Source organism: Botryllus schlosseri, chromosome 14 (assembly GCF_051294905.1).
Source record: "Botryllus schlosseri isolate E-star chromosome 14, Bs_hap1, whole genome shotgun sequence".
Lineage (NCBI taxonomy): Eukaryota > Metazoa > Chordata > Ascidiacea > Stolidobranchia > Styelidae > Botryllus > Botryllus schlosseri.
The window spans coordinates 12003856-12019249 of record NC_137249.1 but is presented as its reverse complement, the minus strand read 5'-3'; the positions used below and the strand labels follow the sequence as shown (position 1 = coordinate 12019249).

Here is a 15394-nt window from a genome sequence, read left to right as displayed (position 1 = left end):
TGGACTGCGTCTCCCGAATACAAGAAACCTGTCACCTCGATTATTTTTCGAGCAAGCAAGATTATCTAACAAATGTTTATGGCATTTGACTGTTGTGAGCGCGAGAAGACGAAAGATATCGTGTTGACGGTAGAGGCCAACTTTTATCAAAATGACGAGTGTCAGCTGAAAATATTCGGGTTCATTTTAATATCAATATACTATTCACTTGGGAAGGTACTTGATTTGAAATTTCCATATCATCCATACTCCTACACAGAGGGGGGCTGACCGAGGTTGGCTCCAGAATTCCTACCTAAGTGTTGCAGGTTTATCTAGACTTCTTGCTATTCCTACCTAATGTTTTGGAGGTTTATCTAGGCTCCTCCTCGCCATGACATTCATGTAAACCAGGGGTGGCCAACCAGCGGTCATAGAAGGAAATTTGTGCGGCCGTGGACACGTCATTCACTTGCCCTCTCCATCAACTCTACCGTTGAATAAGTTGAGTGACATCTTGAAACTGAATAACATCGAATCTGCGCGGTTCGCCTCAAACCGTAATTGGGGTAGGCCTAGCCTAATTGATATCCGCTAATGCTAAAACATAACGTTTAGAACAGTGGTTCTCAACCGGGCGTCCGCGAAGCATTTCCAGGGGGTCCGCGAAGCCTCTAAATTTGCAAGATATTTGATAACCGAATCGTGATTTTTTATATTCGTTTTTCAGTTGACAGCTTCTTCGCGCCCCCTTCAGATGTTTCACCCCCCTAAGGGGGGTGCGCCCCCCAGGTTGAGAACCACTGACTTAGGATATTGCGGTACGTTGAGCATAACATCGTGTCAACCTATTTATTTCATTTGACTGTTTATGATTCACAGTGAGCAGACAATGCGCTGTCTGCAACGGTAGGCCTATAAAGTAGGCTACAAGCTGTAAAATGTCAAATTATAAGTTCACCGATTGTGCAAATAAGTCTACGATACAAATGAAATGCAGGTTGCAAAAAAATCTTGTCTTTGTAAACAATTTTGACATTTTTTGGCCAAACGCTAGAATTTTGACCTTATTTTGACATGTCAAAAAAAAATCGCCCTAATTATAACCTAATTTAAACCTAACTGCTGTGAGTCAAATCAAAAATATCTGATATGATTTGGTTAAATACATTTCGAACGTCGGTATTCCGGTCATCTCCAGCGGTACATCATATAAACGAATAAGTCCATTATAAACGGTTGATTATGTGCTACCAATTGGCGCATCCGCATAACAATATTTCTTTAATATTGAGTTGGATAACCACCAGTCAGAGAGTCTCCTGAATCGATCACCCTACAGTATCGTCATAATCGTAATCTTCTCTGCAATAGTAGGAGTAGGGTATCCCTAAATGGACTGAATCATATAGTTTTCGAGTTCGGTCCCGGATCGGGATCAAAGAGGACCTTTCAGAATCACGAAGTGGGTTCACCTGTTTGTCTGTTTCAACATTCGTCAACAGATCAAACATCACCAATTGCTATTGACCATCATGCCCGGCGGTAGGATAGGGTTATCTGACAAAGATCGGCAAGAATACCTATCGTCATCCGCAATTCGCTGGATTTCTGCTTGTCCATAAGCAATGGTATATCACCCCAACGTTTGTATCAATTGAGAATGTTCGGAAAATCTTGAAACGTGATTTCAGGAGGATAAGAGTCGTACAGGCGGAAACCGTCACGATAACTACCGTTAGAGCGTTTGGAGTTACGTGCTCAATAGACGCACAGCATCCTGGTAAAACGGTCGGGATATTGATGTCGTTATCATGTCAATGAAATGAAAAACAAAATACTTCCATTTTCATAGCAAATCTAACACTGGAATGTATAAAGACTTCGACGTTTATTGAATTCAACAGGCCTAATAATGTAAATAATATGATTAGTTATAAATAATTTGCGTTTGTGGCCATGCAATCTTCAGGTCTTCCCGTCAAGAATCGCGTAGTATGTAGCGAGATAGTCGAAGTACTTGAGTAGCCGGGTGCAGGTCAAGTCAATACCAAGATTGATTCAAGTCGAGTCGAGTCACCAAAAATCCTTGAGTCATTACAGTATCCTAGTTTCGGCCCCCGAGCGGCATAGTCGGCAAATATCTGGGGATTTTACTGGACTCGAACATGTCCTGGAAGAGTCATATTCAGTCCCTAGAAACTAAATTATCACCGAAGTGCGGCCTGTTCTACAGCCTTGGGCGCTTCATGCCAGCATGGGTTCTTCTGATACTCTTTAAATCCTTAATCCAATCGAAGTTACATTGTGGCATCCTCTGTTGGGGGGCTGCCAGTAAAACTGCACTCAAGCCACTGCAGAAACTAAAGCATAAAGTACTCCGAATCATAGCTAGGGCCCAAAAGGGGCCTGGCTGCCCATCCAATAAGTCGCTGCTGAAGAGATTCGGCGTCCTAAACATAGAAGATATGCGGAAACTAGAAATCGCCAAGTTTATGTATCAGTTTCACTGCGGTCGTTGCCCCGAATACTTCAATGACTTCTTTACCTCTGAATCAAAAGCGCACAAGTACAACACACGCGCGTCCACGTCGTCCAAATATCATATGATCGACCGAAAAGATCATCGCTCTATCAAATATGCCGGACCTGATGTGTGGAACAGTATCTCGCCGGCAATCAGGCAGTCGACGAGCATGTCCAGTTGTCCACATTCAAGTCGAAATACAAGCAATTACAACTGAATAAATACAGTACATCCTCAAGATTACCGGACCACGACTGACCTATCGATCTCGCTTCCCATGAGGCCATGACATGCCGCCCTATTTCTTGTCGCTTCCTTTTTCTGTACTATCTTCTTTACTTTCATTCAGTGTGCATGCCTCCTCTTTACATCGCCTAGGCCAAGGTGGGTGTCCGATTCCATAGACAACTCCTAGTCGCTTCGACATCTTCCTTTCTTTTCATTGTATCGCATTTTTTGTGGTGTATTGAACTGATAAAATTGCTAATAAACCAATGATGATGATGATGTCGGTATTATCGGCAATGGCGGCATTGTCGGCAATGTCGGCATTGGCGACATTGGTGACATAGCCGACATTGGTGACATTGCCGACATTGGTGACATTGCCGACATTGGTGACATTGCCGACATTGGTGACATTGCCGACATTGGTGACATTGGTGACATTGGCGACATTGGTGACATTGGCGACATTGACAAAATAGATAGACGTCGACATTGGCGACATTGGTGACATTGGTGACATTGGCGACATTGGCGACATGTACAAATCAAAGACACCCGTTCGCGGGATCAAGGATTTGCTATTTTATCCGTGACCTCGTGACCTGTAGTCGTAAAATTGTGATGGTAAGCCCGGACCACAATTAGCCGGCGTGTTCGTTCACTGTTCATGTTCAGTGTTCGTGGCGTGGAAGATCAAAAATAGCTCAGAAACAAACAGTCATTTTTTTATATATATTGAATCGCTTTCATAATCATTGCATAATAAGGTTCGGCGGTACAGAAGCCTTTCCATCATGCGGCGAGGCGCATAATGAGGACCACACCTCTGTCACGCCATCAAAATACGGCCCATCCACGATCCACATTGGCGGCGCAGTTTGATAGGTTCCGCAGGCACTGTTTTCAAGCTAGTATTGAAATTAAGCCGATATAATGGATACTGAAAATTGCACTAACCTATACCTTCAAGTTTGTCAAACGTTGCTATCTTGCAACTACGACGAACCGGAATCATTCGCCGACCTCTACAAGTTCCTGCCTTGGCTTCGCCAGTCCCTCACATGTTGCGTATGCAGCAACGTTGTCCGAGACCCAATGTCATCAACTGAATCTGCCTGCCAACATTTCGTATGTAAGTAGAAACGCTTTCTTTCGCAATTACTGTTATAAGTAATATTTTTTCTTCATATTTAGGTGCTTGCTGCTATGGCAAGCCAATGATATTAAAGCCATCCTGTAGTTGGTGTAAAGATTACACTTATTTTGAAAGAAATGGACACTTGGCTATCTTGGTAATGTGCTTTGCGAAGATATGCGAGTCGGTTGTTGACTCTCCCATAATGGAACACATTGAAAAACAGGAAAATGACAAGACGATCTCAGATGGTGAGCGTCAAGTTTGTTCTTTGGATACGGTAATATCAGAATGCCTGATTCTTTGTTCATACTTTTTTTTAGTCAATCGACCACGATGTGGGGAAAATTTAATATTTTTTCTGGATTTTCCATCGGTATTCCAAGTTTGAAAAAGTGTCCTCCTTTCCTAGTTCCAAAATATGGTAACCCGAATATATATATCATCTTTTGCCATGCAATAGTGTTGACATATTTTTCAGTCAGAATAGCTGGGAGAGTAGGAAGGTGTTCGGACTTTTTTCTTGAGTTGGTAGTCGGCGAATAACCATATTGCAAATTTTGTTCACATCAAGTTGTCGAATTGTACGTATGGCGGTCTCGAATGTGTGGGCCTGAAGACTTGCTGGTCTTATTGTGCCAAGAAACATGATTAATAATTTTGAAGAACATCAGAGCCTTGAAATTTACAGATAATGTTTTTTTCAGCACATATTTAAATTTCTAATTTCAACTCATTTTGTAGCCGTCCCTAATCTGTTTTGATTCGCAGACTTACAAACGAACACGACGATTGCAACCAATCATGAAAAAGAGGATAAAAGTGTCCACAAGAAGAAGTCGAAAAGCAAAAAGAAATCATATCCAAGTTCGAGGTTGTTATTTTAATATTTGTACCAGAGGTTCTTTCTCAGAACTGGGACTGTAGCTTCGATAAATTGCAAGTTACACGTCGTTTTAATGTTTTGAAACTCAACTCACAGTAAATTCACGAGTCTGTAAATCATGTCCTTGCAAGTCTACATATTTTTTAAACATAATAAATGCATGGCCCACAACATTGCCCATATATGCACTTGCAAAGTGCACATAACATTCACGTTTTCATATTTAAAACAAATTACGCAGGTATACCTTATTCAAGAAAGTTCGATGCAACCCTCTGGTTAATTCCGTTTCAAAGGTTAGCTGTGGCCATTGTCTATTATCATGTATCTGTATGTCAAAATTGTGGAAAAACAGGAATTATTCAAACATCCTTGGCAATCTCGATTGGATATTAATGGTTGTGTCAAAGCTTGATGGTAGCCTAATTGCCATCGCCCTTCATTTTACAGGACAAGGTACAAGCAACTGACATTTTCCTTGAGTCGAGTACTACAAGACGGACTCGCAGTGAAGACCGACCTTCTCAACTGGCTGGACAATAAAGTTTCAGCAAATACCGATACGAGACTTATCGAAAAGACGTACCTTCGCGTGCAGTCCGAGCTTTGCTTGGACACAAATGCGCTTCTGCTGGAATCTCTCACACAAAGCGCCAACGAGGACAAGAGTGAACCAGCAGAATTATGAAATTCTCACGTTTATTCTCATTTTAGTTACAAAATGATTTTGTTTCACACTATTTTGCACAACAACCAGGTTTCTGTCTGTGCTTTTTGAGTATATGTTGCTACTTTTATATCCAATCGTGTTTCATTCAATAATAAAAAATTGGGTCTCGATTTCATGTGTTGCCAGGCAATTGGGTAGCTCAGTGGTTTTTGTACCGGCCTGGAATCTAATATCCGAGAACAGAGGCAGACCGGGATGGTGTCATAGCATAATTTCAAAGCTTGCATGCTGGGAAGTAATCCTGAAACACGGTGCACAGTTTGTGCCTTATTTTCAAGGACCAGGGCTGTAACCAAGTTACAAGTCAGTCTTACTTTTATAGTTTTCATTCGAGTCATTTTCAATTCACCACCGAGTCCAAGTCACCGTGTTGCCTGCTCAGTTTCCAGTTGAATGTTGAACACATTTTATAACTCGGGGGAGATATCGAATGGTTCGCATTTACAATGTACTAATTTCCATCACTTTAAGAAGTTTCTGGTTGCATTTTCAAGTACCAGTACCAATAGACAAAATGCCTATAGGGAGGTTACTATTCTTCGAAGTTGCAACAACATGTTGGTCTTGGCCTTCTCAGTCTCGAGTCATCAGAAAATCGTGGTTCGAGTCATTACAACCCTGCCATCGACGTGTTCACTGTGACTAACCCCTTGTTGTACTGTCTCTCGCTGAAGCTAAGTCCTTGCGATAAACTGATTGGTTGGGTCGCTCATATCGGACAGCGATTGGCCGACCTTTCAGTGACAACAATTTAATTGAACGCAGACAATCAATCAGTAAATTGTAGTAAGTGCTTTTGCCACATTCTAATTAATTCATCATTCTGCCAGTCAGAACATGTAGACAAATTGCAAGTGGCCATCTTCTTCCGGTGATGCGTCAGTACCAAGGGGCTCCAAGGTGTCTGCTATATCCAGTGCAGAATTAGGTGGTGATTCTGAAAACAAACGTTTTCAGCAGATTACCGGAAAGGACTGCAATTCTCCATGCTTACGGCATATACCATAAGTGGAATGTTTGGTACTCTGTGGCTATAATCCTGTTATGGGTTTGTAGCATATACAATATATATATGTACCTGTCACCGGATTGATTAACTGCTGCAGAGACACAACTACGCAGTACTGTGGATTTACAATTACAGGTTTCAGTCTCAACATTTCAGTATACTATTTCTATTGACATTATATTACCATTCTTCCACTGCCACAGTAGCCGGTGTCGCAAAGAAACTATTAACTATACCTTCGGACACTTCTATCTTCATATTCAAATTTGTAGTGTTCTCGGGCATCTCAATCGAAGTTCCAGATACTTTCCTAACCTGCCGCGCACCTGAACAGAAGTAGTCAATGATGCACAGATGGAATATATCAACACTTTGCAGAGATTTAAGACGCCATTGTATCATGGCCTTGCTTCTGCCTCGCACAGAATAGGGACTAATGCATTAACTTATAAACAAGGCATTTCAGTCTGTTCATCGTTTAATTTGCCTGCTCACCGAACTTATACTCGCAATTTTGTCCACTCACACATAATTGGGACAGTAGACAATAGGTGAAAGAAGAGGCAGTGATGAGGGACCTAAAAATTGATCAAGTGGAAGTAGTGTGATCAGTCTCAATTATTACCTCGCTTCGAGATTTCCACGAAAGCTACCGCGGCACCCAGCGTGATCAGCCCGCCGATAACACCGCCCACTATTCCACCTATGGCTCCCATAGAAAGCGGACCGGCAAGCTGCGAAATCTGCGAAAGAAATCATATTATCCAATCTCGATTAGTCAACACACAAAACCAATGACAGTATGTAACCAGAATGGACAAAAAGTGTGATTAATGTATTGAAATAACATTGGAAAAGAATCAGCTCAGTTTATTAGAAATTGCATGATATCAACCACCATAATATTACCAATTACCATACTGTAAATGATTTGGTGTAGTTATTCCAATAAACTCCTACCCTGGCCTACACATAAAGTAAAAATTGAAGAATATGTTTCATCTTGCTCCTGCAGTCAGGTACAATCGAAATCCACATGCGGTACACAAATAATTTACAGATAGTTCTAACAGCGATGAAGAAGCATGACATCACCAGAGAAAAGGAAACAAAGGTATTGCGAGGATTATACAGTGACCAGATATAGCAGCTTCGCACTGGCTCTATAGAACTGTCTCACGAAATTTTATGAGATCATCGAACTAGATAGCATTACTGGATAGTATGACATTTGAATAGAATATTTGAATCCAACCTCTGATTAGATAGGGTTGGTATTCCTGAAGTAGTAACATAGCTAAAATAATATAATGGGTTGAGCTGTATTAGTACTTGTCTTGGTGTCCTGCTATTGTGAGGTTGGTGAAGCCTTCATCTAGAGATTCACTTGATACAAATATATTTCAGACATTTTCGTTTTAAAGTATGGACAGTTAAGCAAACGATATGAAAATATCATAACTACTACGTACAATCGTACATATTATGTCTTTCATCCTAGATGCAAGGTTGTTAACAAGAGACAATCATAAGAGGACAGGGTCAATTGCAATAATGCATATGAGTAATACAAAATAAGGGTTTGGCGTGTCGAGGTCATTGCACATTCTCAATCGCTTCGAAATCATGTATATCGGTTCAAGACTGGTCCAGCCCTTATTCCAGTCAAACCAGACCAAACAGCGGAAGTGTGAATACGTCACTCACCCCTATGCTATTCGTGTTGACAGTCAGTCCAGATTGAGAACTCGGATAGGTGACTTGCACTCTTAAAATGTAGTCTCCCACTGCCGACAAGGTCAGATCTTGAAACAAACAGTTACACTTAATTGGAGTAACTACAGCTGGAATACCCGTACACATAAAGCAGTCACGTAGATGAGGCGGAATTTTTCAACTAGTTTCAGACTGATGTCGATCTAGTATTAATAAATTGTCGTTATGAATATACGAGTGGTTCTAACGAAGGTACACAGAAATTGTCAAGAGATGAATTGAATGGTTTGCAACACACTCAGGTAGCCATGACAATGAGACTGAAATAGGCTGGCTTGGCTTGAAAAGTACTTGGGTAGCCATGACAATTTACTCAAATAGGCTCACTTTGGTTTGAAAAGTACTTAGATAGTGATGACAATTTGAGTCAAATCAGCCCACTTCTTTATATACCACCTTCGATTACTATATTGTCCGGCTATACTACCTGTGCCCTAAAAAGGTCTCACCTTCAAATTCAGCCTGGCCCTCTCCGTTATTAAAATAGGCGGTCGCGCCCGTCAAAGACGAGCCCACCACCGTTGAGCTGACAATTGTAACAGTGGCTTGCCACGGATCCGACTTGTGTCCCAGGACAATGTCGTTGCCGTCACTGTCGACACCTGTCACCTGAAACGTTACGTGGTGTTACCTATCTTTAACGGCTGTATGCTAAAATGTTTCGGTATCGCGATGCCTTGGTAAATAATGCTTACGGCGCGTTATGAGTGGAGGCAAACTAATTGATGTTACTTAGATGTAGAGATTGATGGAATGGCAAAGGCCGAAGCCACTTTATGTCAAGGCACAAAATTCAGGATTTAAAAATTAATGAAGCAATCGCTTAGCAATACAGGTCTGTTCTGATATTCTGGCCAACACTCCAAGTCGACCGACTAATATCTGATACATGTCTCTGTTGCCTACTCAGATGGACAAATTTTACTGTGTCGTACTGTCCTTTTGTATTATCTTCTTTTACTTTTCATTCAGTGTGCATGCCTCCTTTTTACATAGCCTAGGCCTGGTGGGTGTCTGATTTCAAAGACTACTCCAAGTCGTTTCGGCGCCTTCCTATCTTTTCATTGTTTCGCAGTCTTGTAGTGTATTGAAATGATGAAATCGTTAATAATAAATTGAATTGAATACCGTGTGCAATTATTCTGGGCGGTTAAGATCAAATTCAGCACCAAGGCTATTTCCTACTCAACAAAACTTGAACTTAAATTGAATGCAAAGACCAACCACATATAGACGGCCCTTTTACGATGCCTTGAATAACAAGAATCTCGTTTCGATGACAGCTAATTAATGAATCAAACACTATCTCTACCACGTGGTTGTTGATGTAAAATCTGAACCAAGCTACAACACAATATGTAATAAAATTACCACCATACCTTCAAAACCGGGGATAGCACGTTTCCAACAATGCCCAAGGTGGGTTGCTCCACGATCCTAATTGCGTCAGGAACAAAGTACGCAACCGGTTCCGTGTCGCTATCGGTGGAGTTTGTGGAATTTGGATTTCTCTGCGAATCAAGAAAATCCGTTTTCCCGAATTGAATTTCGGTGATAGAAACTATGTTACCGCGACTGGCTCTCTTGGGTCGACGACACTGAGGGAATTCACTTGAGCCCCGATTGCGTTTCCCAAAGTATTTTCTTGCAGAGCGTTTGTGATAGTGGAGGTGACGCCTTGCAGTTCCTTCACGGAAATAGATACAGTGTCGAATGAGATGGTACGAAACTCAATTTTAGCCTATTCATGTTCCAGGTGATGTATTGTAACGATGGTTTTCCCTATTCGTCGGCCCACAACAAATGCAATAATATCACAATAACAAGGTTGTGACTTTCAAGATACGTCGTGATTTCTTCAAGAAATATAGATAAGACGCAATTGTGGCTTAATACTATTGTATTTTTATGAATTTACAGTCGACTCCGTTTAATTTGGTCACTTTGGTTCCGTTCACTTTTGGCCGAGAATCAATTGCTCGTTTTATGGTCACGCGTAAAGGCAGACAACGCAGTCAAATTACTGTTGTGTGATAAAGAATTGCAGTCGCTCAATACTGCACTGATTGCATAAAACGCACAAAAGTTATTCGTTTACGACAGTTGTATTGTACAATTTTTTAATATCAAACGATTCAACAAATACTGTATTCTGTATTACTGTGCAACACACACGTATAGGGTTCCAATACCACAGTAGTTTTTCAAATACAGTACTAACTCATGCAGAAAGGGCTGAAAGGCCTTCGATCCGCTGTTCAAAGGAAGTACACACAGCACGATACACAACAACATTCTGAAGTGGGATTAAACAACATACACAAAACCTGTGATTTGTGTTATTTCCCGGTCCGGAACTGATTCTACTGTAGGATGTTATTCTGGTGTCGACATGGAGATAGAATCTGTCACTTCTGAAGTTGTGACTTCAGCATTACAAACCGAGTTTAACTTTTTAAATGTCTCACCTCCAACGATAGTGAGTCGGCAGTGACGTTTCCGGCCGCAGAATCATCAGCCTGAACAATGAACATGTAAACGTTGCTGGCTGAAGGATTAACAGAATTGGATATCAATACAGAATCGAAGAGGTGGGCATTGTAAGGAAGTGTCCGGGCAAAAGTGGGTGCCAGGGATATTCGGTACCAGGGTTGCAACCAAGTCACAAGGTTTCGTGTCACAAGTCAATCTCACTTTTATAGTTTTGACTCGAGTCAAGTCCAGTCATTTTCAATTCACCATCGAGTCAAGTCCAGTAGAGTAGAGGAGTCATAGTGTTGTGACTCGAGTCAGAGTCATTATGTTCACTGTTCAGTTTTGAATTCAATCCGGTTCAACCCATTTATATTCAACTCTGCCCGAGTGATATTGAATGGCTCGCAGTCATAATATCGTAATTTTCCTCAGTCCTAACTTCCAAGTATCAGGACTGATGGACGAAATATCAATAACGCGATGACTTTGCTATTCTTCGAAGTTACAATGAAATGTCTGTCTTCGCCGTCCTAGTCTCGAGTCATATGAATATGTCCGAGTCATGCATAATGACTCAAGTACAATACACAAAATTAACTTGAGTCGCTTTACACATTTGAAGAAATGACTAGAGCCACCAAAAAATGGCGACTCCAGTCATAACAACACTGCGTCATGTAACTAATTTTGAAGATTTCCCCTATTCGTAGCATCGTTAGTCCTTTTGTGTAAGTCGCAAAAATGCATATTGTAATTTCTAATGAAGCCTGACAAAAGTATGCGAACCCTGGAACAAATATCCTCCATACATTTAGGAACTTTCATTGTGTACTTCCACTTGAAGTAGTTTGACATGTTCTGGAAATTGCTACTACTGTACTAGTACTTGAGTAAATATTTATAGTGTTATTTTTACTTGAGTAGAAATGTCAACGTCTTTGACCAGCTCTTATCATTATGGTGGCATCGTTCAAATAACGTTTAACGCCTATACTAGTTTACGTCGCCACGGCACAATGTAAAGAATTTAAATCCATGTTCCGCTCGGTTAAATAAAAGTGACAATGATAAGCTCCCGTGATCAGATGTGAGGTAAGATAAACGAATCAGAATCGCTTACCGAAGTGGAGTTTGCGATATCCTCGGGAGAGTCACCGATCTCAACAACAGCCTGTAAAATAAATGAAAATTTCAAACACGACGAAAAGCAGTCGATCGACTGGTTCGTAGCCGTAATTGGCACCAGGTACTGTGGAGCTGATTCAATTGACCGCAGGCTCCATCTCCTAATATTTCATTCACAGAACTCCGACTCCAGCATTTCTGTAAATCTTTTCAGAAAAATGATTACATTTTTAGGTAATATTATTATTACCAAAAGCGTAGATATCATTTTTCATTGAAAAGAGTGTGCTAGCATAACGAAATTAAGTTTGTGAAAGTCCGCCTACATGGAAAACTTCTGTACCTGCAACGCCTTTTATTAGCAACTCCGACTCCAAAATTTCTGTTACTCTGACGCTATCAAAAGGAAATTTAACGAAGCTCTGAACAGCACTTCCATTATTTTCATACGGTCAAGACATACAATGCACAAAAGGGTTGTTCAAATTACCCGTGAAATTGTTAGGTTGCATAAGATCGCTGCACATCAAATTTGGCTTAATTCCAACCAGTATAAGCGAAGTTATTAGAGTTGAAAATTTTGGATTGGAAAACCCAATAACCTAGTAGTTATGGATTTGATATTCTATCATAGAGCTATGCCGGAAAATTGTTGCTCAGTATGTGGGAACGATAAGTAATGCTTATTTACGTGGCATGATCCTTATCATTAAGATATTGCCGTATATTTGAAATGAATTTGACACCAATTCTATTGAAAGAAGTAATTTTTTTTAAAGTAAAAGTCTGTTGTGTCTGCGCCAAAAGGGTTTGTGACCCCGTTGTAGAATTTAGCGCTGAACTTTCCATAACATTCTCACTCACAGAAACAGACCCGGCGTTTCTCTTTCTTCTAGCTGCGGATCCCTCCCTCACCACGCTCACGACGCGAATTTTATGAGCCGGAATCTACAAAACAATTCAACATCTCAGGACCGACTCGCGAAACAAAACAATTCCAGGCACTAACGTCGAGGAACAGAGCAAGATTTTCGATGAGATTCCCATTGTCGAAGAACTCGTCAGGGGTAACCGCTGGCATGTTGAAGGTGATCACCACCACCGGCGCTTCGCGAATTTCCACGACGACACCGCCTGCGAGGGTGATATGGATGATATGCGAGTCTCTGTCAAAGTAGTTGGACCCCGCCTTGTCATCGAGTGTCGGTGTGTACTGTCCCAGCGATGTCGGCGTCAAGTACTGCCCTGAGGGGATAGGAGAGAAGAGTAATTGTCATCGGCAGTACCAGTATCAATTTTCAAGGCGGAGCCAAAAAATTTGAGTGGGAGTAAAATCATTGAAAATTTAGGTTTTATAAAGTGTTGTGTTCCAGATTTTTTTGTCGAAGCCAAAGAAAACGTTCGAAAGCTATCCTTAGGGCTGAGTATAGTGTCGCCTATTATGATGCCATAACTGCAATGAATGATCAGACAGTTCAAATATTACCTTTTCGCGGCCACGATTAAAAAAAATGGAAGTCACACTTCATGAAAATTAATTTTTCCTTTCTTGACCATGACTATCTTATTGCACGTCGTGATCGTTTGATGTGGATGTATCGTGGGAATGTCATTGACATGACTATTCGCACACTTGTGCGCAGGGTTGTAACCAAGTCACAAGGTTCCGACTCACAAGTCAATCTCACTTTTAGGGCGAAGATAATAAAGTTGGATTAGCAGTGAAGTCGATTAGCGCGTTCATCAGGATTTATCAACCCAGGATTAAGTAAGCTGGTTGAACTCGGCTTGCATTCATAATATCGTAATTTTCCTCAGTCTTAACCGTTTCTGACCCTATTTTCCAAGTATCTGGAGTGATAGATGAAATACCAATAATGTGGTGACTTTACTATTCTTCAAAGTTATGTCTGTCTTGGCCGTCCTAGTCTCGGGTCATATGACTTGGTTCAAGTCATGCACAATGACTCGAGCCAATACGAAAATTGACTCGAGTCGTAAATAATGACTCGAGTCACCAAAAAATCACGACTAAAGTCATTACAACACTGCTTTTGCGGCATAATTTTCATGGCCAATCAAAGTTTTGAGGCTATCACGTTGTAATAAAGTGTCAAAACTATTCACGTTGAAGGGCGTAGAATTCTGGTACATGAAAACATCTACATTATAACTCGACTCAAATCATTGCGATTGATGCTCGACTCGGAATTCCAGTATTCGGACCGTTGTGCCCAGCCATAATTCTCACCCGGAATGACCACAGGTTCCATGGCTACGACGAAGGTACGAATGTTTCACTACTAACCCGATCTCAGAATGTATTTTTTAATCCATGTTTTCAGACATTTTTCAATATAAGGATCTGCGTTCGAAAATATATATCTGGGAATGCATATGGATACAATTGTCGAAGTACATTTTCGAAAATTACATGCCGCGCCTCTACTTTCCGACCTTGAAGCACCAGTGCGGCCGTATCCACCAGTTATCAATCAACATTTACATGGATGATGAGGGTTTACCGTCTATGTAATTCAAAGCCGTGATGTAAACGTCGTCCGTGTAAACATCAAGTCGCTGAGGTCGTTTGCAATATAGCTTGAAAACCATCTTTGTGTCGGAGTCCTCGTTAAGGATTCGCAATCGAAGTTTGGCAGGGCTCGTACCTGAAATGAACATAAAATACATGCTATGTACTGCAGGCGATCCTGTGATCGCCTACCCATGATATTTATATGTCATGTATTATCGCGCCAGATCTTGGCATATGATTATTACATCCTGTTGCAATATACTTGGAGTATAAATGTGTCTTGAACCACGTGTTTGGAAGACTCATATGCTGAAACTACTTGCATTACTGTTGAATAAACTGCATTGTATTGAGTATATCTGACGAAGAATTTATACGACCAGCGACAGGACTTCTCAAGTTAAGTATTCAGACAGCTATAACCTAAGATATTTGGTTAGCTATACTTCTGACAAAGATCATCCAGAGACAACTAGCCTTCATTGATGAAGGTAGCCCACAGTAGAGATAATCCCCATCGAAAACGAACTAGCCTTTTCTAACCATGCAACATCTTGTCGAGCAGACAGACGGCATTTTTAGCCAAATTTTAACCATTGATACTGAATCATAACCGCTTCAAGTAGTTCAAGTAGGCAATATATACTTGAATACTCGGTACTGAACACCAGGGTATAGAGATCAAGTGGAAAGTAAGTAGTTTTGCAAAAAAAAATGTCCAGTATATGTGGAAGGAGTCTAAAACACAACCACTCGAGCTACTACTCTAAAAAAGTACTTTGTTGGGTCATGCAATGTAGCCCTATTCAGCGATTAGCGTCATTACCTGAAAAATGCACCTCATACGTTTTAGAAAACGCCACTGTCGTCCAAAACGTCGACAACCGTTCCTGACACGTGTACCCCGCGCACCAGCCGTGATCCTGAGGGCCTGTATCCGCAAATCAAATTTACCACAGTGCATCAAAACACAATACTAACACCGCCC

The 15394-nt window shown here is 41.0% G+C and overlaps 2 protein-coding genes and 1 long non-coding RNA gene across 5 annotated transcripts in view; 2 read left to right on the top strand and 1 right to left on the bottom strand.

The window, feature by feature from the left end:
• Positions 1-3558: 3558 nt before the first annotated feature.
• Positions 3559-5600, top strand: LOC145456238 (uncharacterized). The gene is made up of 4 exons (XM_080334318.1): positions 3559-3866; positions 3929-4120; positions 4641-4743; positions 5206-5600. Exons 1-4 carry the CDS (start codon positions 3668-3670, stop codon positions 5441-5443), a joined length of 732 nt encoding a protein of 243 aa, XP_080190444.1. The 5' UTR covers positions 3559-3667; the 3' UTR covers positions 5444-5600.
• Positions 5601-6220: 620 nt separating this feature from the next.
• Positions 6221-15394, bottom strand: part of LOC145456237 (fibrocystin-L-like) — a 73395-nt gene continuing 64221 nt past the window's right edge. For all 3 annotated transcript variants that reach the window (XM_080334315.1, XM_080334317.1, XM_080334316.1), the window contains 13 exons: positions 15233-15337; positions 14396-14539; positions 12880-13115; positions 12735-12818; positions 11866-11916; positions 10739-10789; positions 9841-9957; positions 9650-9781; positions 8720-8879; positions 8202-8299; positions 7120-7237; positions 6731-6820; positions 6221-6422 (listed from right to left, as the gene is read on the bottom strand). In XM_080334315.1, coding sequence (XP_080190441.1) covers positions 6316-6422; positions 6731-6820; positions 7120-7237; positions 8202-8299; positions 8720-8879; positions 9650-9781; positions 9841-9957; positions 10739-10789; positions 11866-11916; positions 12735-12818; positions 12880-13115; positions 14396-14539; positions 15233-15337 — 1493 coding nt within the window. In that variant the 3' untranslated portion in view covers positions 6221-6315. The remainder of the gene's footprint in view (positions 6423-6730; positions 6821-7119; positions 7238-8201; positions 8300-8719; positions 8880-9649; positions 9782-9840; positions 9958-10738; positions 10790-11865; positions 11917-12734; positions 12819-12879; positions 13116-14395; positions 14540-15232; positions 15338-15394) is intronic.
• Positions 13789-14760, top strand: LOC145456240 (uncharacterized). The gene is made up of 2 exons (XR_013920541.1): positions 13789-14156; positions 14216-14760. It is a non-coding gene; the product is annotated as an uncharacterized LOC145456240 (long non-coding RNA).

Coding starts and splice junctions, on each gene's coding strand:
- LOC145456238 (XM_080334318.1), top strand. CDS start 3,668: ATGGATACTGAAAATTGCACTAACCTATACCTTCAAGTTTGTCAAACG. Junction 3,867..3,928: donor TGCCTGCCAACATTTCGTAT/GTAAGTAGAAAC, acceptor CTTCATATTTAG/GTGCTTGCTGCTATGGCAAG. Junction 4,121..4,640: donor TGACAAGACGATCTCAGATG/GTGAGCGTCAAG, acceptor TTTGATTCGCAG/ACTTACAAACGAACACGACG.